The sequence below is a fragment of the Orcinus orca genome, chromosome 1 (assembly GCF_937001465.1).
Source record: "Orcinus orca chromosome 1, mOrcOrc1.1, whole genome shotgun sequence".
NCBI classification, from domain to species: Eukaryota; Metazoa; Chordata; class Mammalia; order Artiodactyla; family Delphinidae; genus Orcinus; species Orcinus orca.
The window spans coordinates 104538534-104561972 of NC_064559.1; the positions used below are offsets into that span (position 1 = coordinate 104538534).

General features: G+C 49.3%; 3 protein-coding genes across 8 annotated transcripts; 1 reads left to right on the forward strand and 2 right to left on the reverse strand.

The window, feature by feature from the left end:
• Positions 1-2057: 2057 nt before the first annotated feature.
• C1H1orf54 (chromosome 1 C1orf54 homolog) lies at positions 2058-9578 on the reverse strand. Of its 5 annotated transcripts, none has more exons than XM_049693886.1 (7): positions 9499-9578; positions 7287-7352; positions 6012-6095; positions 5552-5610; positions 5024-5134; positions 2809-2910; positions 2058-2136 (listed from the first exon to the last, which is right to left on the reverse strand). In XM_049693886.1, the coding sequence occupies exons 2-6, from the start codon at positions 7330-7332 to the stop codon at positions 2812-2814; spliced, it is 399 nt and encodes a 132-aa protein (XP_049549843.1). In that variant the 5' UTR covers positions 7333-7352; positions 9499-9578; the 3' UTR covers positions 2058-2136; positions 2809-2811. The 5 variants fall into 5 exon arrangements, with proteins under 5 accessions (XP_049549843.1, XP_012394301.1, XP_033271395.1 ...); XM_012538847.3 differs by lacking the exon at positions 9499-9578 and adding an exon at positions 7793-8130; XM_033415504.2 differs by lacking the exon at positions 9499-9578 and having other exon boundaries at positions 2809-2907; positions 7287-7704.
• A 131-nt stretch (positions 9579-9709) lies between these two features.
• On the forward strand, positions 9710-13347 carry APH1A (aph-1 homolog A, gamma-secretase subunit). Its single transcript, XM_004285137.3, has 7 exons — positions 9710-10056; positions 10614-10784; positions 10951-11024; positions 11261-11383; positions 11537-11664; positions 12086-12209; positions 12547-13347. The coding sequence occupies exons 1-7, from the start codon at positions 9719-9721 to the stop codon at positions 12609-12611; spliced, it is 1023 nt and encodes a 340-aa protein (XP_004285185.2). The 5' UTR covers positions 9710-9718; the 3' UTR covers positions 12612-13347.
• Positions 13348-13680: 333 nt separating this feature from the next.
• On the reverse strand, positions 13681-20664 carry CA14 (carbonic anhydrase 14). 2 transcript variants are annotated; one of them, XM_049693855.1, is made up of 12 exons: positions 19935-20664; positions 19670-19731; positions 17678-17698; positions 16534-16713; positions 15879-16021; positions 15557-15652; positions 15295-15361; positions 14940-15097; positions 14711-14831; positions 14471-14491; positions 14265-14349; positions 13681-14142 (listed from the first exon to the last, which is right to left on the reverse strand). In XM_049693855.1, the coding sequence occupies exons 2-12, from the start codon at positions 19722-19724 to the stop codon at positions 14079-14081; spliced, it is 1011 nt and encodes a 336-aa protein (XP_049549812.1). In that variant the 5' UTR covers positions 19725-19731; positions 19935-20664; the 3' UTR covers positions 13681-14078. The 2 variants fall into 2 exon arrangements, with proteins under 2 accessions (XP_049549812.1, XP_049549808.1); XM_049693851.1 differs by having other exon boundaries at positions 19670-19773.
• Positions 20665-23439: the final 2775 nt, after the last annotated feature.

Consider the following 23439-nt stretch of genomic DNA (forward strand, 5'->3'; position numbering starts at 1 on the left):
CCTCCCAGACACGTGCAGCTCCGCACGTGCCTTCCCCCGGCGTACACAGACCTCGCACCCTCATTGGTTGTCTAGCCGGTGGCACGTGACTCTCGTTACTGAAGTTCACATTCCATTTGCTACAGCATACAGGGGCTCGGCCAATAAAGAGGCAGTCAGGTGACGATTGGTTGGAAGGTAAGCATTCCGTGCTCCGCCCCTACATGCGGCTAGCGAGGAGGACCCGGTGATGAGAGAAGGAGGAGGATGGAAAAAGAGTGGAAAAGAAGGGAGGGGAGGAAAAGGGCGGAGCCTGTGGCTTTAAATAGGATGGTGGTGTGCTGGAGCCGCGCAGCTGGAGTGTGCAGACTGGTTGTGTGACCTAAGGAGTGCGCCTTGAGATGTGGGACTCTTGGCTCTTCCTTGAGAACCGACCCCTCTGCCCCCTCTTTCAGCGCCTCCGCTCACGAGTGCAGCACGTGGAAACGATCAGCGACTTGCGTCTGCAACGTGTGTGAGACAATGGATGTGTGCCACTATGTATACTCTCCCCCTCTCGGCGGCCCAGCTCTCGTGACTTCCCGGTCTCTGTTTCACCCTCCCCTCCTCCTCCTACAAGTTGGGTGCCTCCTGCCCTGCTGGGTGAGGAGGGTGGGGATTGCTGCCGAGAACACCGCGTCCTTTCCCCGGCTCCCGCTGGGGCGGCTCCACCAGCCCTTTCCTTATGTAACCCGCCACGCACGTTACCAGCTCAGATGCCAGCCCGCCACGACTCCAGAGGTCAAAGCCCCGCCGGGTTGCTCCTGACTTTTCTACCCCGGTTCCCCGGGCCCTGCGCCCTTAGTTCTGTGTTTCTTAGCACAAGAAAAGGAGAGTGGGTAGGTCTCTGATCTCCTAGATTATGTACTTGTCCAGATTCAGTTTCTTCATTTGTCCTCTGGAGAAGATTTGGAGGACGGAGGGTGGCAAGTCCGGAGTTTACTATTCACTGGCCCTTGCAGTGCTTTGTTTTGTTTTGTTTGTTTGCTTTCTTTTGCTGTGCCAGGAGGCTTGCGGGATCTCAGTTCCCCAACGAGGAATTGAATCCGGGTGACCGCAGCGAAAGCCCGGAGTGCTAACCACTAAGCCACCGGGGAACTCCCCCTTGCAGTATTGAGAGCACAGTGGAGAGAAGGGGACAGGACCCAGGGATTGTGGGCTGATTGAAGCTATAACATCGAAGAGGCCGCAAGGGGGCAGCCCAGTTCTTTTTAGGGTCGAAGGATAAAAGGAAAAAAAAATTTTTTTTCTTTTTAAAGTTTGTCCCTGGGTTTCCCTGGTGACGCAGTGGTTAAGAATCCAACTGCCGATGCAGGGGACACAGGTTCGAGCCCTGGTCGAGGAAGATCCCACGTGCTGCGGAGCAACTAAGCCCATGTGCCACAACTATTGAGCCTGCACTCTAGAGCCCGCAAGCCACAACTACTGAAGCCCACTCTAGAGCCCGTGCACCACAGCAAGAGAAGCCACCGCTATGAGAAGCCCGCGCACCGCAACCAAGAATAGCACCTGCTCGCCGCAACTAGAGAAAGCCGGCAGCAACAAAGACCCAAAGCAGCCAAAAATAAATAAATTTATAAAAAGAAAAAAACAGTCTGTCCTCGAATGCCTTAATTACTAACTGAAAAGGTACATAGTTAGGAGGGGGGAGATAAGGGGAGGAGGGTGTGAATTTTAAAAATCTATTCTAAGTAGTTTTTGATATTTTACGTATGTTTAACAATGTGCTTATTTTATAAAAAGGGTTCCACTTCAACTTTCTTTCTCCAGATATACTGTCTCAACACCATATATGATAAAGCAAAACAGTAGAATTAGAGGGAATTATAGGCTGTGAATAAACCTGTTGTTTGTGGGTGTTTTTCTCCATTCTTCCCAAAATTTCAGGGTTTATTTTTTCACAGCCCTAATAATTCCCTCTAACTCTACTGTCGCCTAACTCCCTTTCTAATCTACCCTTCACACACTTATATCCTGGTGCTCTCTTCAGTGTTGCAGCTTTAGAACTGACCCTCATAAAGGAGTAGAGAATAACCAGATTACTTCATTTATTTATTTAATCTTCCACTCTCCTCTTCCCAAATCCCCATCCAATGAGTCGTAGCAGCGTTCCCTCTCCTAAAAAAAACACAAACAAACAAAAAAAACAACGAAGAAAGGGAAAAACAAAAAAACAGGGTCAGGGGACTCAGGAAGCCCCTCCCACCTCTATGGAAACCCCCCAGATTTCTTATTTTGAGCTAGATTTCCCCATGACATCCACTACATGTGTCCCCCTCCCCTCTTTACTCCTTCCTTCTGCTAAACCCTTCATGCCCATAGTTATTTAGATTACCAACGTAAATTCCTTCCCTATAATACAGGCTTCTCTTCCTTCCCCCTTTCCACCATCTCTCCCCTACATTAGGGAACCACCCCCACTTCTGCCTCTTGACTCTGCCAGGTTGTAGGGCCCCTCCCATTTTGCCCTCTAGCACCTGAAGAGCCTTAAACCAGGCCAGCTTTGATTCCTCGAGGCAGACTGGAAACCTGGAGAAGTTTCTTCTCCATTCCACCTGCTTCTGCTCTAGGAGGTCCTGAAATCCTCCCAGTTCAGAAAGAGTAATGACTCTTATGACAAAGGCCTTTGCCTCAACATCTCCTAAACCTCCTTAAAGTTAGATAAGATTTTTCTATATGTGATCCCTCTTTAAGCAGCTCAGACAGAATTGACCAGGCTGGAAACACTAGCCAGAGATACTGGTAAAATTGCTTCACAGACTCCCCCAAGGCCAATGGCTGCACTCTCACCTTCTACATGAAATACATCCCCCCCTGAACGAGGGCCCAGGACAGGAGGAGTGCACCAGGACTCTGCAGACTGGATACAGCATTGTTCAGATCTGGACTCTGCTAAAATACAGACATCCCCTCATAGTAGGCTAGTGTCACCCTTCCTACTGCCCACCTCCCACTCTGGAAGGATAACCATCTCTTTACACCAATCTCTGTCTTCTTTCCTCTGAGCTTAGAGAAAGATCCAGCCCTCCTCCCCATCACTATAAGAAGTCCTTTCCTCTGTGCCTTTCAGCCATTCCTGACCATACCAGGGAGACCTGACTCAATTCAATGAGATGTTTTTTGTTTTGTTTTTTAAGCTATGTGCATGACACTATACTAGTCACTGTGCTAGGTGCCATAGGGGGGACATAAATATAATTAAGACAGTGGTTCTGTCCTCACAGAGTTTACAATCTAAAGAGAGCCTACTATACACTTTAAAATATTTATCTGTCCTTGTCAAGCATCAGCTTTCCATTTCTACTAAATCTTCCCATCTGTGTTCAACTATATTCAGACTGCACTTTGATCCTGTTGCCCTTTCTAGCTGTTGCTTCTCTTTTTGCATTACCAGATTTCTCAGATGGTTGGTCTATCCTCTCCCTCCACTTCCTCACAATGTATTCCCGCTCTAACACCACAAAATCTAGCTTTTGCTACATCCACTCAATTAAAACTACTTTCTCTGTGATTATCAATCACCTCCTTCTCCTTGGCCTCTTGGTAGCTTTTGATTGACTGTATTAAGCTTTCTCTTCTAGACTTTAAAATATAAATTTGGCTATCTGCCTACCTCTCCAATCAGCTCGTCTCCATTTCCTTTGTTGATTCCTCTTCTACTAACTACCGGCACAGTCATTGGCCTTTTGGTCTTCTGTGTGTACTGGCTCTAATGAGCTCTACTTTTGTGACTGTGACTTGGCACTTAGAACTGTAGCACTGACTTAATTCAGCTACCTTTACGACACCCTCATAGGGCTGTCATTATAAATTCAGCTTGGCCAATACCAAATTTATAACTTCACTCCTAAATCATTCTAATCTCCCACAGTTCCCATTTTGGTCAACCGTTTTCCCAGATATCCATGTTTAAAACTTTTAAGCTATTTTAACTCTCTCCTCATTTATTGCCCATATGAAATTATCACTGGAGCAAGGCATTTTCTTCAAAATGTTTCTTATTTTTCTCCTCTCCATTCAAAATGCCACTTCCCTAGTCCAGACCTTTAATGGATTGTTTCTGGAATGATGCAAATCTCATGAGTCTCTCTCCACTCCACTGCATCCTTCATACAACCAGATAAATCATTTTTCAAAAATACCACTTTCATTGTGTGTTTACCACACTGAAGAACTTACTAGGCTCCCTATTGCTTATAAGTCTGAACCTTCCCTGATACTTCAGACTCTGTAATTTGGCCCTATCTTCCCATATGTGAGATTATCAAGCAAATATTTGGAGCATTGTAAATGTTATTTCTTAATTTCCCACTGTTCCTTTCCATATACCCTCTCCTTCAGTCATACTCCATCCACTAAACATACCCTGCTTGTTCTATCCCCCTTATCTATGCAGCTCTTTCACTCTTGGAATAACTATTCTTCCCCCTAATTGCTTTCATCCTTTCATAACTTCCTGCCAACCAAAAGCTCACCTATTCTTCAAAGTGTATTTCAAGCATAATTACCTCCTAAAAGTCTTCCAGACAACTTCAGCCTGTGCTAGTCTCTCTCCTTCCACAGCCTAGAGCACTTGTTTGTCATATGCTGTCAAATGTATATGCAATTTAACATTGTTACAAATCTTTTCATTTTGTTTTAAATGTTTCATAAGTGTAAACTTGAGTTTTATGAATACTTTGAGGACAATAACAACATCACAGATTTCTTTTTCATCATCATCATCAGCAGCAGCAGCTCTAGGCATAGGTTACTTACACATTAAATACTATTCAACTGAAATTTAACTGCACCAAATCTTCCCAGTGTTCTGTATACGGGTTAGTATTAAATCTCAGTGAAAGCAATGATGGCCAAGCTGAGATGAACACCTGCATTGTAGTACTAGTTATTTGGCTCCCCCATCCACCAAAGCCTCCCTCTGCTGCACGTCACCAGCTCTGGGATCTATCCAGGGTAAGGGTTGTCTGTCTCCCCGCCCCCCCCCCATCCCCAATCCACTCACTGGTTCCATTGTCACTGGTTTCTCTGTTACAGGCTTCTGATGGTCTGCAGCGTCTGTTTCACGACTAATGGTAGTCTCTACTGCTTCCATTACCTCCTTATCCCACTTGTTCTGCCCTCAGTAGGATTAGGAAACACAGAGTTATCACTGCCTCCATCCAACATCCTCACAGATTTTCTATTTAGAGTTCTTTTCTCCTTCACCACCTCTTCTCCCCCCTTCCCATCCCCCAAGACTTAAACTCAGGGATCTTCCCTACTTCATGTTTGCATGGATTATGTACCCATCCCATTCACCATTTCCCTTGACTCAAGGATTGCTCCTCCCTTTCAGTGTCTTAGCAAACCTACTGCATTCTGGCCTTATCCCCAGCTTTGGTTAACAAATTTGTTTTGGGCTCACTACCTAGTTTCACTTCACCTAACTAATTTTTATTCCTGTTCATCACTTACATTTCAACAATGACCAGTTTCTTTTTAACTGTTACCTATCCTGATCCTCCTAGAGGGTCATGTAGATATCACTCACCAGCCTGTTCTCTGACTCAAACATAGAGTAATCAACAGTGAAGTTTGCACCAAAGTCATCTGGGGAGGAGAAAAAAAATTAGTAGTAACAAAGGTAGCACTAGATCTGGAAATGAGAAGAGGAAGAAACTGTTCAGAATACTTCAATTTGCTCAAGTTGTAAAATTTACTGGTATAATTCTAATGAACTTCTGATGTTGAAATGTTTGTGAATGTGCATGCATTTATATTTTCAATCTGGTATCTAAAATCACGTACAAATTTGAAAAATTTCTAATTTCTAAAGGCTTGAAAATCACTAGTTTGAGACATAACATCATGAGCTTGATAGTCTTTGCTCATAGCCACATTTCTTTCTGACCTAGTTATACCATTGTAAAGGAAACGTCAAAGTGTCAGAACTGAGCATCCCCCAAACCTCTCTCCATCCTGAGAAGGGTCAGAACCTCATACATACTCACCATAGTTGGGGGTGACTGTGTAATAATAGACCACCTGATAATAGTCATCCTCTTCCAGTCCTTCTTCATCCTCATATTCTTGTCCTAGGGGGACAAGGACTAGAGGTCAGGGGGCATCTGGAACTCCTTAGCAATAGAAGGACACCTGACGTTGACCTCAGCTCTATCAGTTTCCTTTCCTTCTGCCTCCACTCTACTATCTCCCTGCCTCTGTACCTCTAAACCTTTCTCAGTCTTCTGGGCTCCATAACTCTGATGAGACCTGTTACACTGTGCCCTTTCAATCCGGGAACTCCCAGAAGAGAAAACGGGTCCCTTCACACACTGTAACCCAAACTAAGCCTTAAAAAGGTAGGAAGCAGAGAGACACCAGAAATTAAGACCTCCAAATCCACTCCTCAGTATGCTCTAGACTTACTGTATTTGTGAGAGATGTTCTCTTATCAGTGTCTCCCACAACTAACACACACACACAGCCTCTTGGACTTGGGCTTTAGTTCCAGTTTCAATGCTAACTAGTAGAATATCTCTGAACAAGCCAGTTAACATCTGCTTTTTTAAAATGAGTCAGCTGGACTAAATGATCCATCTGCATTAGTTTTTCTTCCTTTCCAGGATTAAAAATATGTGGCTTGGACTTGACTGGGTCAGGAATTCTAGGCCTCCTGCTAAATATTTCCCTAAGCTCCTTGAATGCTCTCTCTTAACCCCAAGCAATGACACAGAGTCTGGAGGAAAAGGAAACAATGAGAGCACCTGGCAGACTGGGAACAAAGGAGGGAAGGAGCCAAGCTACTTTTGGGACCTTGTCCCTGAAGGCAGACAGTACTCACTATGGAAAAGCCACCCCTTCTGTGTCTTTACTAATACAAAGTTTTTCTCCAACTCGCTGGGAAAGAAGATACCCTGGCTTCCCTTGCTAGTTTCAGACTGCCCCACCTTCAAAGAGTCCACCTCTCTCCACTCTCACTTTAGTCCTTCTCATCTTGTTCAACTCTGTGGTTATGGTGAGCTGAATTCACTCTTGTTAGGACCTCCCATGGCTGGGGCTCCATCCCCATCAGCTGTCTCTTCTTTGACAGGACTATGCTCTCCTCCCCTTTTCCTGGCCCTAATTTCCAGGTTCCCCCTCTGCCCCTGACATCTAACACAGTTGAGAAAGTGTTATCACTCCTTATTGAACTGCACCTCCCGCCCTCTCCTCATTTTCTTTTCTCCCACCCAATTTATGGTAGAAGACCTGGCTCAAAAGCTCAGAGAGAGACGTGTACTTACCCAGGATGAGTGGCACAGCAAGGATGGCTACAAAGAGGACATCCATTCTGGATTCTGCACTAGTGCCTTGAAAGTAAAAAAGGAAATTACAGCGTTTCCCACCAAACTTACCCCGCCTTCTGCCCTCCTCCAAAGCAGGGAAGGAGCTGCAGCAATCTTCTCCCAGGGGGGGAATTCCCCGCCCACTTGCTTACTGACTGGGTCATCAGTTACTACCAGTGCGGTCCTCAGCCACAGCTGCCCAGATCAAGAGAGGCAAAGTGAACTTTGATGGAAACATGTTCATTGAGACCCTCTGGCTCTAGACTAGATCCATTCAGGCCTCCTGCTGCCACTTCCAGAAAAACAAAACAAACCAACCAACCCACAAAACCCCCCGCCAAAACCCAAACCAAACAACAACAAAAACCCCAGCCTACCAAGGAGTTTCCCCTCTCACCTACTTTCCTTCCTTGTTCCCAGTCCTCACAAAAAGCTCACCCTCCCTCTCACTGTCCCTAACTTACTATCACTATCCAGAGCTGCCCTTCTCTCTGAGGCTTCAGCACAATCTCTTTCTTCACAGTCAAAATATTCTTAGGAAGGGATGAACATTTTTTCTAGACTGAAAATAGTTTTCCTTCTCTGCGTGTCTCGGACTATGAAGTATGGGAACAATATCAACATCATTGTCTGACTCTCCAAGCACCTGCTGCATTGCTTCTGATTTCAAAAAAAAAACAACTTTCAGTCAAGACTAGTTACTTCCTCTCTGCTAAGTACTGATCTCACCTCACTTCTTTCTCAACTTTCTGCACACAGGATGGGAAAAGGGAGGAAGCAGGTAGTCTCTTTCCCTGCTGTATATGCCACACCCCTTCTCCCACTTTCAGTCACTTGGTATGTTCCCTTCATTCTAGCCTACAGGGGTGGAGTTCATCTTATCCTTCTCTCTGCTTTTATATTTCCCATTTTCATTCAATTCAATTTAGAAACATCAAACATAATGTATGTGCTAGGCACAGTGTGCTAGGCCTAGTCTGATAGGCAATTCAGGGTTCAGAGGCAAGGGAATAAGAAAAGAATGCAGGTATTTTTTTTTTAAGGGAGTTAATAAACATCTATTCAACATCTACTATGAGTCAGACACTATGCAAGTCTGTGGAACTACCAATGAACAAGATAGGTTTGATTCCCGTTCTTAAGTCAGCAAATGCTGTGGTAACAGCTCGAAGGAGAGATGAGAAGAGTTGTCTTATCCCTATCTCTTCTGGATTGCTATGCTCAGAAGCAAGACAATAGAGTCTTGAGCACTGGCCAGGATGTTCCCACCCTCTTAACCTTATTGGGGGAGGATTTGCATGGTGACTTCTCACGTACATCTATATAATCTATTCCTTCAGCTCCTTTCCAGAATTTCCTGGAAAAAAATGGAAAACTCTTATGTGGCTGTACATCTATGCATTGCCATAAATCATTTCCAGGAAGGAAAGTAAGCCTGGTTCTCTCTGAAGAATTTCTATAGATTTTTTGGGTACTTTGATTACTCTCTCAAGAACAATATTCCAGTTTCCCTCACTTTCCCATCCTGGTACTCTTTTTCCCAAACATCCTCCCTAAGGACTAACCCCACCTGCATCCAAATGAGGATACAATACCCTCTTCTCATACTTTAACTTTCTTTTGCTCTAATATGCATCCTCTGCGCCTTCTCTTCCCCCATCCTGAGGAAAAGACACTACTGAGGTTCATTTTCAGAAAATAAATGGAGGAAGTATGACATAAAAGGAACTGAGTAACTTGGCGGGCTAGTGGTGGTGGGGTGTCATTTTCCAACTCCATAGCTCGAATTGCTTTTTACAAACAACTTCAACTCCCGATTTTAACTCAAAATCCCCTCTAACCTTCCTAACATTGCTCTCCAGGCTCCTTTTACTTCCCTCTGATTCTCTTGTCATTATGGATGAAGGCTTCATTAGCGATACACCGTATTGCATGCTTCCTATACTAGCCTGTTCAAAGAGCTCCTACTTTTAAGTGTAACCTTCATCTCTTAGGCAGTAGCTCTAGCTCATTTCCTCTCATTCAAGTAAGAACAATACCCGTCCCTATCTCCCTGCACCCTCTATCCTGTGCTTTCTTTGTATTTGTCCTTTAGGTTCCAACAGGATCTTCCCCCCTCTGCAGCTCTTCAAGAAGCGTAGGATTGCTACCACCCTGCCCCATAAAATACCGAAAGGGAACAGCGACCAAAGTCGAACCGAACCAGGAAACTGGGCTCGGGCCCAGCCCACATGTTTAACCGTTTGGAGCCACTCCCAGGGCCGAGGTCCAGGAGGAGGGCAGGACTACAACTCCCAGCACGTCGTGAAGCCACGCCCCCGCCTCCGCAGCTCCGCCCCCGCGGGTTCTCCATTGGCCTCCAGGGGGTGGGGATTAGATGGGAGGTGGCCATGGGGCCGCGGCAGGGGTTTGTCCCCTCCTCGGCTTCCGTAGAGGAAGTCGCGCCGACCTGTATCTGGGGTTTCGGTGTCCCCGCCTTCCCGGGGGTCCGGGGTGACATTGCACCGCGCCCCTCACGGGGTCGCGTCGCCACCCCACGCGGACTCCCTGGCTGGCGTGCTTCATCCCTTCGCCTCTCTTGGCCGGGCCCCCACCTCGCCCCCAGCTGCCCAGCCATGGGGGCCGCAGTGTTTTTCGGATGCACTTTCGTCGCTTTCGGCCCGGCCTTTGCGCTTTTCTTGATCACTGTGGCAGGAGACCCGCTTCGCGTCATCATCTTGGTTGCGGGGTGAGTTAAGGGGTTGGGGAGACGCGGGAGGACGCCGAAGAGAGAGATCCAAAAGGGGCTGGAGGAACTGGGGCGAGCTGGGAGCCTGAGAGGGGGAGACAAGTCGGAGGTGAAAATTGGAGAGGGTCGAGTCAGGGATCTGGGTGATTCGCCCTTTCCCGCAGTTGGTTTCCGCCTTCCAGAGATCGCACAGATTTCTCCTATACTCCTCCTGCGACGTCCGAGGAGGCCCAAGGCGAAGACTTGGAAGGGGGCTGTGCTGACCTCGGCCGGCCTTAAGGGAGTATCCAGGAATGGATACCTCGCCGTCCTGTCCTCCTACACTCTGGCTCTCATCATTCTGAAGACTCTTTAATCAGATTTCTTACCCTTTCCCTGCGTTCAGATCCCTACAAACTCCCTTGGTGGAGACACCTATCCTATCTCCTCCCTGTCTCCCTGGACAATCCGGAAGTCTAACTTCCACTTTTTATGCTGCAGCCTTGGTTGGTTCCCCTCTTTGATTTCCCTGGTTGCCCCCTACCCTTGCTTGTCTGATTGCCTTTGTCTTTCCTCAGGGCATTTTTCTGGCTGGTCTCCCTGCTCTTGGCCTCTGTGGTCTGGTTCATCTTGGTCCATGTGACCGACCGGTCGGATGCCCGACTCCAGTATGGCCTCCTGATTTTTGGTGCTGCAGTCTCTGTCCTTCTACAGGAGGTGTTCCGCTTTGCCTACTACAAGCTGCTTAAGTAAGGAGTTGGGGTGGTCTGGAGGGGAGAAGGGAAGAAGACTGAACTATAAGTGGGGCAGCCCTGGGTGGTGGTTTGAACGAGGAGGTACTAAGGGAAGATATTAGAGGGGAAGGCGATTCCTGCCCTCCCTCATTTTTCCCCTATCCCACCCACCCCACCCCAGGAAGGCAGATGAGGGGTTAGCATCGCTGAGTGAGGACGGAAGATCACCCATCTCCATCCGCCAGATGGCCTATGGTGAGCCAAGGGAGAGGGACTGGAGGAGGGAGTTGGACACTCCTCTCTCCCTGGGAAGTCTCTAAACATCCACATGTCCTAAGCGGCTTCTTGTTTTTCTTCATACCTGACTTCCAAGGAGAGGTGGTCTGGAGGGAGAGTAGGTGTGGGGGAACTGTGACTGGGAATGGGGAGGGATCACTGGTAATAAGGCTATAGTGATCTTTGACATTGATGAAGCCCTCCCTCCCCCCCAGTTTCTGGTCTTTCCTTCGGTATCATCAGTGGTGTCTTCTCTGTTATCAATATTTTGGCCGATGCACTTGGGCCAGGTGTGGTTGGGATCCATGGAGACTCACCCTATTACTTCTTGACTTCAGGTAAGGTCCACTTTCTTTCTTGCCTCCATGCCCCATTCATCCCTGACCCTGATTTGATTTATTGGCCTTCCCTGGGAGACTTCTTTGGCTCAACATCTCAGGAGGCTGGGAGAAGATGAGGGATGTATCTCATCCCCATCTCCCTCCCTGCAGCCTTTCTGACAGCAGCCATTATCCTGCTCCATACCTTTTGGGGAGTTGTGTTCTTTGATGCCTGTGAGAGGAGACGGTACTGGGCTTTGGGCCTGGTGGTTGGGAGTCACCTACTGACATCGGGACTGGTGAGTTGGGGACAGGGGCCTGAGTTAGAGAGAAAAGAACTTAATGGTGAGTGGGATGGAGGGGAAATATATTCTCACTTCTTAACATTTAAAAACTTACCTTGGGAGGAGGCAGAAAGGTGAGTCTTTAGACGTCTCTCACCTCAGCATCAATTGTATAACCTGCTCTGGGGATGCTCTAGGGAGGAGTTTGAATGGATTAGTCAAACTAATGCAGATGGCCTGAGGTGAGCAGGAGTGGCAGAAACCTCTGAGGGGGCTGAAAAATCACAAATGCCCTTAACCGTGATGATATCGGTGTTCTGAAGGACTGGGAGATTCGAGTGAGATATCTGGGGGAGATTTGGGTCAAAGGCACAAAGAGAATATGGGGATTAGAGGAAGAATCTAACCTCTTTTCTACTCTTTCCCCCATCCCCAGACATTCCTGAACCCCTGGTACGAGGCCAGCCTGCTGCCCATCTATGCAGTCACTGTTTCCATGGGCCTCTGGGCCTTCATCACAGCTGGAGGGTCCTTCCGAAGTATCCAGCGCAGTCTCTCGTGTAAGGACTGACTACCTGGACTGATCGCCTGACAGATCCCACCTGCCTGCCCACTGCCCGTGACTGAGCCCAGCCCTAGCCCGGGTCCATTGCCCACCATTCTCTGTCTCCTCGTCGGTCTATTCCACCACCTTCAGGGTTTTGCTTTGTCCACTCATGACCTTTAGTCTCTAGGCTTTACCAGGAGCAGTCTGGGTTCAGCCAGTCAGTGACTGGTGGGTTTGAATCTGCACTTATCCCCACCATCTGGGGACCCCCCCCTTGTTGTCCAGGACTCCCCATGTGTCAGTGCTCTGCTCTCACCCTGCCCGAGACTCACCCCCATTCCCCTCTGCAGGCCGACGGCAGGAGGACAGTCGGGTGATGGTGTATTCTGCCCTGCGCATCCCACCCGAGGACTGAGGGAACCTTGGGGGGGACCCCTGGGCCTGGGGTGCCCTCCTGATCTCCTCGCCCTGTATTTCTCCATCTCCTGTTCTGGACAGTGCAGGTTGCCAAGAAAAGGGACCTAGTTTAGCCATTGCTGTGGAGATGAAGTCAATTGGAGGTTCAAGGGTAGACGAGCTCTGAGTTTCCCAGTACCCCCTCCCCAGACTGGATATCTTAAGTCTTTTTCTCAGGTCTGAGGGGAACCATTTCTGGTGTGATAAAGACCCCCAAATTGCCTTTTTCTTTTGAAGCGGGAGGAGGGAGGAAGTATGTGTTAATTCTTCTCCTAACCTCCTTGGACTATATTTTCCCTCCTCTAATTGCTCCTTATGGCTGGGCTTATATCTATCCAGCTTTCCCCTTGGTCCCAGGCTTTGGGGGAAAGGAAGGAAGTGCATGTTTGGGAACTGGTATTACTGGAACTAATGTTTCAACCTCCTTGACCACCAGCATCCCTCCTCTCCCCAAGGTGAACTGGAGGGTGCTGCGGGGAGCTGGCCCACTCCAGAGCTGCAGTGCCACTGGGGGAGTTCAGCCTACCGTGACATCGCAGGGAAGGAGGGCAGATTTTTTTCTAGTTTTTAATTGGGGGATGTGGGGGGGGGCGGGGAGGTTTTCTATAAACTGTATCATTTTCTGCTGAGGATGGCGTATCCCATCCTTTTAATCAAGGTGATTGTGATTTTGACCAATAAAAAGGACTTTATAATTGTGGGGGAACTTGGCTTTAAAAGGAGGGGATAACATGTTGATTGAGGTTTCTGCCCTCTCATGTCTCTTTTCCAACCTCCCTCCTAACCTGGCAACCTCTGGTTCCCTCCAAGCATAGCTTCGATACAAGGGCAGAAATCTGGGCTGGGGGTCTAACATGTCAGAAGCTCTGGGTTAAGCATTTTCCAGCAGTGGATCTCCCCTTCTCCAGGATTGGGGTAAAAGGAGTTACTCACCCATTCGTCCTTTTCCATACCCTTTGCCCACCTCTGCCATCTGAGGCATTAAGGAATTCTCCCATTCTCAAGAGCCCCCAAAGTAAGGCCAGAGGCGGGGTCGGCAAATTTAATTTCCTAATATATTGAGGGAAAAAAACATAGCAGCAGCAACCCTTTTTCCTAAAGGGAGATCTTGTACTATATCTCGGGACAGGGATACAGAGATGAGGGGGTGGGGGACTTTGGGGCACATCCCCAGCTTCCCCTACAACTAAACACAGTTCACCCTCTGCATTGTCAACATAGGGCTGTCCTTATCTACGTGTTTTGAGAGGCTGAAGGTTCTGTTCTTCCTTGAATGAGAGCCTGTCCATACCTCTGTGTAGGGGCTGTCTGGAGGAAGGAGGGATGTCAGCCTACTCCTACAGTATTTTCTGGCCAGTCCCTGCACCCCACTTTAGAAGCTCCCTGATGGGCGAGGGGAAGCCATCTGTGGTGACCGGGAAGGAGTCTATGCCTCGGTGGTTCGTGCTGAGGTGAAGACCACACTTTTCCGGTTTCCCAGTCTCTTCTTCCTGAAAGGGAGAATGGTTCGTGGAAATGGCTAATGTCCTAGGCGAAACAGATTCGAGGTGGAGTAGGCGAATGCTTTTCAACGCCAAAGAAAAGACTGGAGGAATGGAGAATAGGAACTCACCGAATCTTTCTAGCAATGAAATAAACAGCCAGCAGAAGGCAGAGACAGCCAACCAGGATTCCCACTCCCAGACTCAGCATTTCACCTGGGAGAGATAAAGGTGGAAGGTGTCAGCCTAAGACTAACATAGATATTGAGCTTTTCCCTAACTGAGGAGAACCCTACCCTGCACTCCACCCCTCGATACATGGGTAGGCCTGTCTTACCTGTGGTATACAAGGATCCCACTGTAAGGGAAGAAAACTTGGGTCAGTGAGACTAGATCCCCACCCCAGTTGGGAGTAGCACACTGTGCCAGTACTCGGGGTTGGGGCATGGTTCCCAGTCCAAGCAAGTCCTGGAAATCCCTTCCCCTGTTAGCCTTCTTTTCCTTCCCAGGGGTTCCCTAGTTCCTGCCATTGAGTCCCCCAGTTTCCCGTCTCCTTTTCTGAGCCCTGTACAGTTACCTTGGATGAAAGAAGCAAAGACCGTTCGCTGATTGAGAGGCTGGGGGACTCGGTAGTTCTGTACCAGGAGCTTAGAGGGCTCCTCTTCTGTGGAGAACAGTGTCTCTTGAAGCTTTTCCAGCTGAGAAGTAGAAGAGTGGGATTAAGGGACAAGTGGCACTCGCTCTCGGGAGTGGGAAAGGGTTTGAGGTTACAGCTATGTCTGCTGTCTCACCTCTCCACCACTCACCTGTCCTATTGAAATCTGGGCCCTTCGACTGAAGACTGTCCAGAGCACACTCTGGTAGCAGGGCGGTGTGGTGAGCGAGCCATTGTAACGGAAGTACTGCGCCAGCAGTGGGGGGAACAACTCTCTCAGGTTGAAGGGAGGCACTGAGGTCTTCTGATCTGGGCAAGAACAGAGTAGGACTCATCTCCCTCTCACTGCACCCTCGCTTACCTAGACAGGGCTCCTAGAAGTGAACACCCTACCTACCTCCGGCCCCAACTCACTGCCTCGTTCCAGGCCTCTCAGGCCTTTTTAAGAAATTTCCCTGAAGCCTAATTAATGTTACTTTGTCTTAAGATAGCTTTTTAGGGCTCACCTTTATGCCTGATTTCATGCAAGTGACTCAGAATGTGTTCATAAGCTGGATTCTTAGTCTCACCCACCTGTATGGGGAGGAAAGGGTGAGAGAGTTCGGGATGAGTCCATGTTTGGAGTAAGACACTTGTGTATAGGATAAATAGTCAGAATGGGTTGCTGACTTGTCTTGGGTGGGCGACCAGCAGCACACATGGGCAAAATAGGACTGAGGGATGCAGAGGAAGTGGAGAGAGACCAAGGAGGGATTGGGGGCCACTGACCTCAATGAGGATGCCCAAGACAGCCAGGCCCTGAGGCCTCTGAGCAGCCTCACTTAAGCTTTCGTAGGAATCAGAATCATAATGTACGATGTGGAGCTGAGGGAGGGGAGAGGGAATTGAATCATTTAATGTTTCTCCACCACCCCCTCCCAAAAGCTTTTATCCTAGCCACCACCACCACCTCTAGCACGCCCTAAATCTGTCCCACAAAGCTTGCCCTTTTCCCCCAAGTATGACTTTCCCCAGTTTCCAGATCCTCCCTTTCCCCTGGCACTGACAGTGCCTACCACTGTGTCCTAATCCAGGCTTTGCTCCCTGGTACCTCTGCAGCTGTGGCTTCGCCATTGATCTGGTGCTCTGACCCCCCCAGGGATCCTTTCTGACCCCAGTGCAGGTGGAGCTGGGCAGCTACGTATTTTCGGGGAAGTCCTTCCAGATACAGGGTTGGGGGCAGAGAGAGTTGCACTGTGAGGGAAAGAGAGCGAGTTAGGGTTGGTGGACGAATGTGGATACGTTCCCACCCCTGGGTTGCCACCACTTTGGGGAGATTTGGCCAGCCTTTTCTGTCTCCCTGCACATCACCCACTTCTTCCCGTAGGCCACTGCTTTTCTTTTTTCTTTTTGGCCGCGCCCTGCGTGCGGCATGTGGGATCTTAGTTCCCTGACCAGGGATCAAACCCGTGCCCCCTTGCAGTGGGAGCTTGGAGTTTTAACCACTGGACCACTGGCTGGAAGTCCTAGCCACTGCTTTTCTCGTAAAGATCTAGTCAATGCTATGATGCTAACCCACCCATAAAGCTTGATCTTACACATTCAGTTCCCACCTTTGGCTACAGGAGCCTGATCCCCATTCTCATGTCTCCAAATTTACAGATGAAACCTTCTGAGAATTTAGAAGTTAGGAGAATGCTTCTTCACTTCTGACTCCTAAGATTGGAACTGGAGCTTATATCTCCTTGGAGGCCTGGTCTTTTTACCTGTGTGGCCATTATTGTGCAGGTCCAAAGGCTCGGTGCCAGGCTCTTCATATCCATGGGGCTGCAGAGGTAGCAACTCAGGGTCAAAAGTCACACTGCCTGTCTGAATGTTGATGGGGGACTGGGCATTGCTTCCACACTCAGGGTAAGAGGCTGGCCAGTGGTCTTGACCATGTGGACCTGGTGGGGGTTACCACAGACATCTGTCCTGTCCTCCAGCCCCTAACCACCCTTCAGCAACCCTTCACCCAGCTTTACCCGTGTGGAGGCAGAAATGCACTTCTCTCCACCCCAGATGAAGCCCCCAGGTGTGCGGGGCTGGGTGAGCAAGGAGCCCCTCCTGGACTTGCTGCTGCAGTCCCTTCACCTACGCAGAGGCAGTGATGATTCCCCAGCTCTCCTGATGAATGGGGAGCAGTTGCTTTTACTTACTTGTCTTCTTGTTGGAAGACAAGAAAGCTAAATGAGAGGAAGAGGGGATGGATAGAAAGCCCGCATACCCAGAAAGGTGGGATTTGAGTAGGAGCAGGAAAACTGGGGAAATGAAATGGTCCTAGAGAGGTAGGGTCTCCTTGGGGCCCCCCTATCAGGTGGCCTTAAGATTCAGATCTGCTGACTTTCCATCATTCACTTCTTGCTTTCGCACTGGACCTTGCATTGACTCTGGAATTCGGTTTAAGTTATTAATCAGAAACGCAAAGGAATCGGGTTCCACCTCTGCCAGGGTCACAAACTGTCCTGCCGACCTCTTCCTCACCCCTGACCTCAAGCTCTGTCCCAATTCCAGATTCAGGTGGGGGTAGGATCCATCAGGATAGAAAGCGAGCCAGGAGGAGAATTGGCAGCTAAGGTTATGGCGCCTTTCCCCACCCAGTTCCCTTTCCACTCCAGCTCCCTCATTCCCGCACAGATTGACTGAGGACATAACTGGCTTTTCTGCTGAATCAGGGTGTGTGGGATTTGATTGTTAGAACAGCGTCTAGGCATCATATATGTGAAAGCTGGGGCATGGGGAGTCGGGGAAGGAAGGAGCTAGGGTGAGAAGCTGGAGGAAACCTCCCAACCCACGTGGCTAAGTCTTCCCGCCAGGTGAAGAGGTCCCAGTGGGAAAGGGGTGTCGGTAGGCCTTGGGTTCTGCTCTCACCGTCATATGTCCAGTGTTGACCTGCAAGGCAGAATAATTTGAGTTACAGCCAGCGCAGCCTGGGGCAGGGCCCTCCTCCACCCCGCCCCCCTTTCTCCTCCCTCTGCTCTACCACTTCCCAAAGGAAGCCCTGAAACTGGACACCTCGGTGGAAAGGTCGAGGGTGGGGGGGGCCCTATTTAAAATCACCAACCAGGCTGTGCTTGTGCTCGCTGAGTAAAGGGGGAGGAGAAATGAAAAGAGATAAAGCCAGGAGACTAAAATTAACCTGGATCCAAATGTGCAAAATACCCAACCCTCACTTTTCTACAGCCTCTGCCAAGCCAATCTAACTCTTAGAAGATGGGGCTGAGGTGACGGTGTAGGGTTTGGAAGAAAGGGACTGGAACAAAGAGAGGGGCAAGGAGTTCAGCGTGGGCGGGCAGTGCTGCTGAGGGGAGAGGGCCATTATTCCTTTGCTTGGAAGCATTGCATGAAAGAAGGCACTGAGCTGTGAATTAACATTTAAGTTCCTCCTCTGGTCCCAGGAACTCTAAAGGAAACTTTCCCCATCACCAGGAACCTCTGCTCCCTAGATTCCCAGATGGCTGGGGAAGGTGGGAATCGGGCAGGGTCCGCTCCACGTTGAGGGTAGTGGGTGGGCACAGGCCGCCAGGCTGGCAGGGACAAGGATGAAAGTGAAGCGTTGTGTGTGGAAAAGGGCACTGCCAGCTGGGTCACATGCCAGGCTCTCGTGCAGTCCTGTCTCCAGCTAAAAGGTCGGGGGCCTGCTGGTCCAGCTCTCACCCAGGGCCAAACTGCTTCAAGGGGAAAGGGAGGCCTTCCTGTGGGTTGTCTCTGCATTATTCAAACTGCTAGAAACTTTGGAGAAAAATTCTAACTTCCTCCCTGTCTCTCTCTCTCTCTCTCTTATTCCCTTAAACAAACCCCTCAGACTTCTAAGATATCCTTGATCTCATTGTTGGGCTCTTCTCCTGGCCCATCCCTTCGTTCAGACAATTCTGAAAAGCAGCGCAAGGGAGGGCTGGAGGCAGCCTCTCACTCACCAGCTCAGTGGGACACTTCAACAACTCGAATTCCCTGGTTCTGGGCAGGCTGAGAGCCTTGCCCTTCCCCTCCCACCAAATCCTCAGCACAGTAGTTTTACATCTCTTCCTCCTTTTCCCCAATTGGTTCCTTTCTCCTCAGGTGCAATTTACAACTCTCCTCGGCTGGGTGCCCCTCACCATCATCTTCTTTGTGTTCCCCTTCTGCCCTCTAGATACCCCCCTCATCCTGTTCTTCCAACAAATTTTAATTACACACCTGCTATGTGCTAGGCACAGGGATCACAAAAATGAGGGCTAGGGGTTCTGGGGACATTCCTGGAGCACCTCGGCCTGTTCCCCCTCAAGAGTCCATCCTCCTCTCCTGGGAGTTCCTGAAAGTCCTGTGTAAATTGTAAAGGGCCCAAGAGTGTTGACTGTTATTGCTACAGCTTTCAGGAAAAACCGGGAAATTAGTCGCCCCATAGAACCGAGAGGGGACTTTGGCCATGAGGTTCATAGTCAGGGATCAGGGTGTGAGTTTGGCAGGAGGCAGGAGTATTCCCCCCACCCCATCAGTCCTCTATCCTTTCACTCCAGGCCTCTTTGGCTCCCTAATTGGATGAGTTTGTAGATAAAGAAGACCAGGAGGGTTGCCTGGGACCAGGGCAGTGGGGGAAGGAGCTCCGGAGAGAATTTGCAGCCTGCAAAGTGACTCCCGCAGTGTGTGTACACATCCTGACCCAGGCTAGTTTGCCCCCATCCCCACGAACAGCAAGGCTGGAATGGCAAAGGGAAAAGAAGGAAAGTGGTCTCCTCCCCAGTCCTGTCTTTTCCCCTGCATCCCTGAGCCTATTATTCCAGCCCTAGGCTTCCTCTTACACTCCTCCTCCTCCATTAAGCATGCATGGCAACATGTGTACATCAGCACACACAGACACACACACAGACATCCAGATGTACCTACCCCTGTTGGCAGCCAGGGTCCAAATCACCTCTAGCAGGAGCGTGAAGAACAACATGGTATCCCTGGAAGAAACACAAGGTACTGGGAGTTTGGGGACTAGAGGACTAGGGCAGGGAGAGGGGGGAAGAGAGGAGGGGAGAGAGAGAGGCGGAGGGGTGGGGGAGAGAGAAGAGAAGTTTCCTGGAGTTGAGTGTATTTATCTTTTTCTCTTGCTTTCTTTGTGCCTCTGCGGGCTTCCAGGGGATTTGGTTTTCAGTGGGGGTACCGTGAGTTTCCGGGTTCCCAGGATAAATCTCTCTCTGCCTCTCTTTCTGCCCTCTCTTTTTTATCTCCCTCTGCAGTCTTCACTCCACTTGCTGGCCAGCTACTTCACAATTGCCTCCCGCTTTTAAGGTGGCTCTGGATGGGTGTACGTGGGGAGTGGGGACTGTCTGGGTTGTTGGCGAACAGCTCCTTAAATAGCCGATTAAGCATGCAGGATGGCCTTGCTCAGAGCGCAGCACAGCGGGTTTCGCAGGGGACCTGGCCCTGGCTCAGGAGCGCAGCTGGGGTGAGCTCTTCCTTCCTCTGCTATTCACACAGACACTGTTGAGAAGGGTGTCCCCTGGAATGGGCGGGGGCAGGAACGGAGGGTTTGGGGGTCCGATCCTCTGGGGTCCCATCCAGCTCCCTCAGGGGTTCTTATTCCCCATCTGGCTTCTCCTCTGAGGAGCAACTCCCTGGATGGTGTAGGGCAGATGGTGGGAGGACCCGTTCCCCACGCCCTGCAGAATGTGAGTGCCCTGGAATAGGAAGAGTGCAGAGTTAGGAGAGAGGTAAACGAGAAGGAGCTGGGAGACTCAGGGTGCGGGTGGAGGGGAGGAAGTCAAGGACCAGAACGTGGGGTGTGGAAAATAAGGAAGAGAAGTGAGGCAAAGGGAATTCGTTTGGAGCGATCTCCTTCTCCTGCGCCTGTCACCACCGGCTTCCCACGGTGAGGCTGGGTCCACGTGCCTGTGTGGCCTGGGAGGGGGGTGGTTTTGTTTGCTGAATAAAGCCCATTTGTGTGCCCAGCGGGGGGCGGGGCTGCAGCAACACCCTGGAGAGACAGCGGCTCCAACTGTGAGGCCCAGCCATCTCCCTCCCCAGGGAGCCCAGATCTAGGGCGGCTTTTGTCACCAAAGAGGACACTGACCCCTGGCACGGTGGCCAGGGCAGGAGGAGAGACGAGGTGACCTTAGAAACAATCACTACCACCATCAGAAAAAAGGCGGACTCCAGGGCAAGAGAGGGGAGGGAGCAGAGAGAGACCATGTGATCCTGTTGGAGTGGAAGAGGGGCCCAGGGTCTTCCCTCCTGCCCAACAAAGGGCTGAGGCAGGACTTTTGGGACTGAGTGAAACCTGCCACCAGAGAACTGGGCAAGTGGAGCATAGAGGCTGCCGAGTCTCAGGAATGTGGGCTGGTGTTTGTTCCCCCACGGGACTGGAAATCCCGATTGGAATGTACATCCTAAATCCCTCACTACAGAATGTGAAACCCAAAGATAACTTCAGGCCAGACTTTGAAATCTCTTTTTCCTGATACCCTTCACCGGAGTCACAGCCAGAAAGATGCACCCGTTTGAGCTCCTTCTGCCCTCCTTGCTTCTGCCAAGTAGCAATAAATAGCCAAAACAAAGGGAGCGGAAGCTAAATAAGGGTGCAGGATAAAAGCCAAGTGAACAGAATAATGCATCTGCTAGATCATCAGCCCCTGCAGAGGCAGGAGCCTACCATGCTTTTCTGTCCACTGTGGTTGATCTGCAAAGCAAAGCCATTTTGCAGATGTCATTTCCTTTTTAATTCTTTCATCACCCTCCGAATTACTTTTCCCTTACAGATAAGTTTTATGTTTCAATGTTCCCCCAAAGCCCCACTCATCCCATCTAAGAAGAAGAAAAGGCTTAAAGTGTAAATTATACTTCCTGGGAATCAGGACAGTTAACACAGAGGAACAGAAAAAAGAAAGAAAGCAGAGACATCTTTTGCAAGGTAGGAAAGAAGAGGCCCGGACAGAATGACCTCTGCCAGGACAGAGTTCCCCTGGAGTGTCTGGGGCTGTGATGCAGCCTCCCAAGGTAGGTAACGTGTCTTACCAGGCGCCACCTCCTGGTTGTCTATGAATTTTTTAATTTTTAAAGTTTCAATTCAAAATGTTTTGTGTGTGATTCCTTCTGGGAAGTGTTTCACTACTGGTGGGCTTTGGCATTTTGCCTACACAACTGAATAATGTTTCACAAAGATGTCTTAGCCCCAAATCAGCATCTTCCCACTTCTGAGTGAGCAGTCCCTCCAGGCCCTCATGCTTCCCCAAAGGACGAAGGCCCTGGTATCTAGGAGAGAGGGGGAAAGGAGGCAAACTCCAGGCACTTGCCTTTATTTATTTATTTTTTAAAATTTTTATTGGAGTTACCTTTATTTTTACCTTTGGCTTTACTGTGGATATTCCTGTTGTCACCAGGCTGATTTGGAGTAGTGTCAGGAGGACCCCTACATGTTAAAATAAAAAAACGCCCCCACAGTTGCTACTCAAACTCTGACGCCTTTGTTTTAATTCCTACTTCTCCCTCTAGCCCTTTGCTCACTCTGGGGTTGGCTGAAACCCTGCTAAAACCAAGTTCTGCTGCCTTCTGGCGCCATCTCCTGTCCTTCCAAATGCAGTGAAATATGAACCAGTCAGAGAGTCAAAGGTATCCAAGTGTGGTGACTTTTGGGTTTGTTTTTTCTTGCCTTGTTTTATTTATTTATTTACTCGGCTGTGCCGGGTCTTAGTCGCGGCACGTGGGATCTTTGTTGTGGCATGCATGTGAGATCTAGTTCCCTGACCAGGGATCGAGCTTGGCCCCTCTGCATTGGGAGCGTGGAGTTTTAAGCACTGGACCACAACGTAAGTCCCAAGGGTTTGTTTTTTTCTTAAGAGGTCCTTTTTTTTCTTTTTAATAAATTTATTTATTTATTTATTTTTGGCTGCGTTGGGTCTTCCTCTAGCTGCGGCGAGCGTGGGCTACTCTTCGTTACGGTGCATGGGCTTCTCATTGCGGTGGCTTGTTGCAGAGCACGGGCTCTAGGCGCGTGGGCTTTAGTAGTTGTGGCACGCAGCCTCAGTTGTTGTGTCTTGAGGGCTTCAGTAGTTGTGGCTCACGGGCTCTAGAGCGCAGGCTCAGTAATTGTGGTGCACGGGCTTAGTTGCCCCGCGGTATGTGGGATCCCGGACCAGGGCTCGAACCCATGTTCCCTGCATTGGCAGGCTGATTCTTAACCACTGCTCCACCAGGGAAGTCCCTTAAAGGGTCCTTTCTTAAAAGGATATTTAAACTTACTAAATACGGTAAATAGTCTAAAACACCTTGCAGTAACCCACTAAGTGCTCTGAGTTTGTGTGGTGGGGAATATGAGAGTTCAGCGAGGGAGGGAGGCAGATCAAAAGGAAAGAGGAATGGTCAACACAGAAATGTGCTCAAACAGTACAGGTGGTGACTAATTGCCTAGAAGAGAGAATCGATGAGGAGACAGAATTAGATGGATTCAGTTTCCTAAAAGGGCAAGCAACTTTGCGCCGTGAGTAACATAGTAACACAGAGTAGTAACATAGAGTAACATAGTAACATAGAGATAGTCTATTTTGATAATCGCATTTATTATCACACGCTTGTCTTCTAACACACTGGTACTGAAGGCCCTTAAGCAAACACAAAAGCTTTCAAGAATTAAAGTCAAAGTAATTTGGGGGAGGGGCTGGTCAGAACTCTGG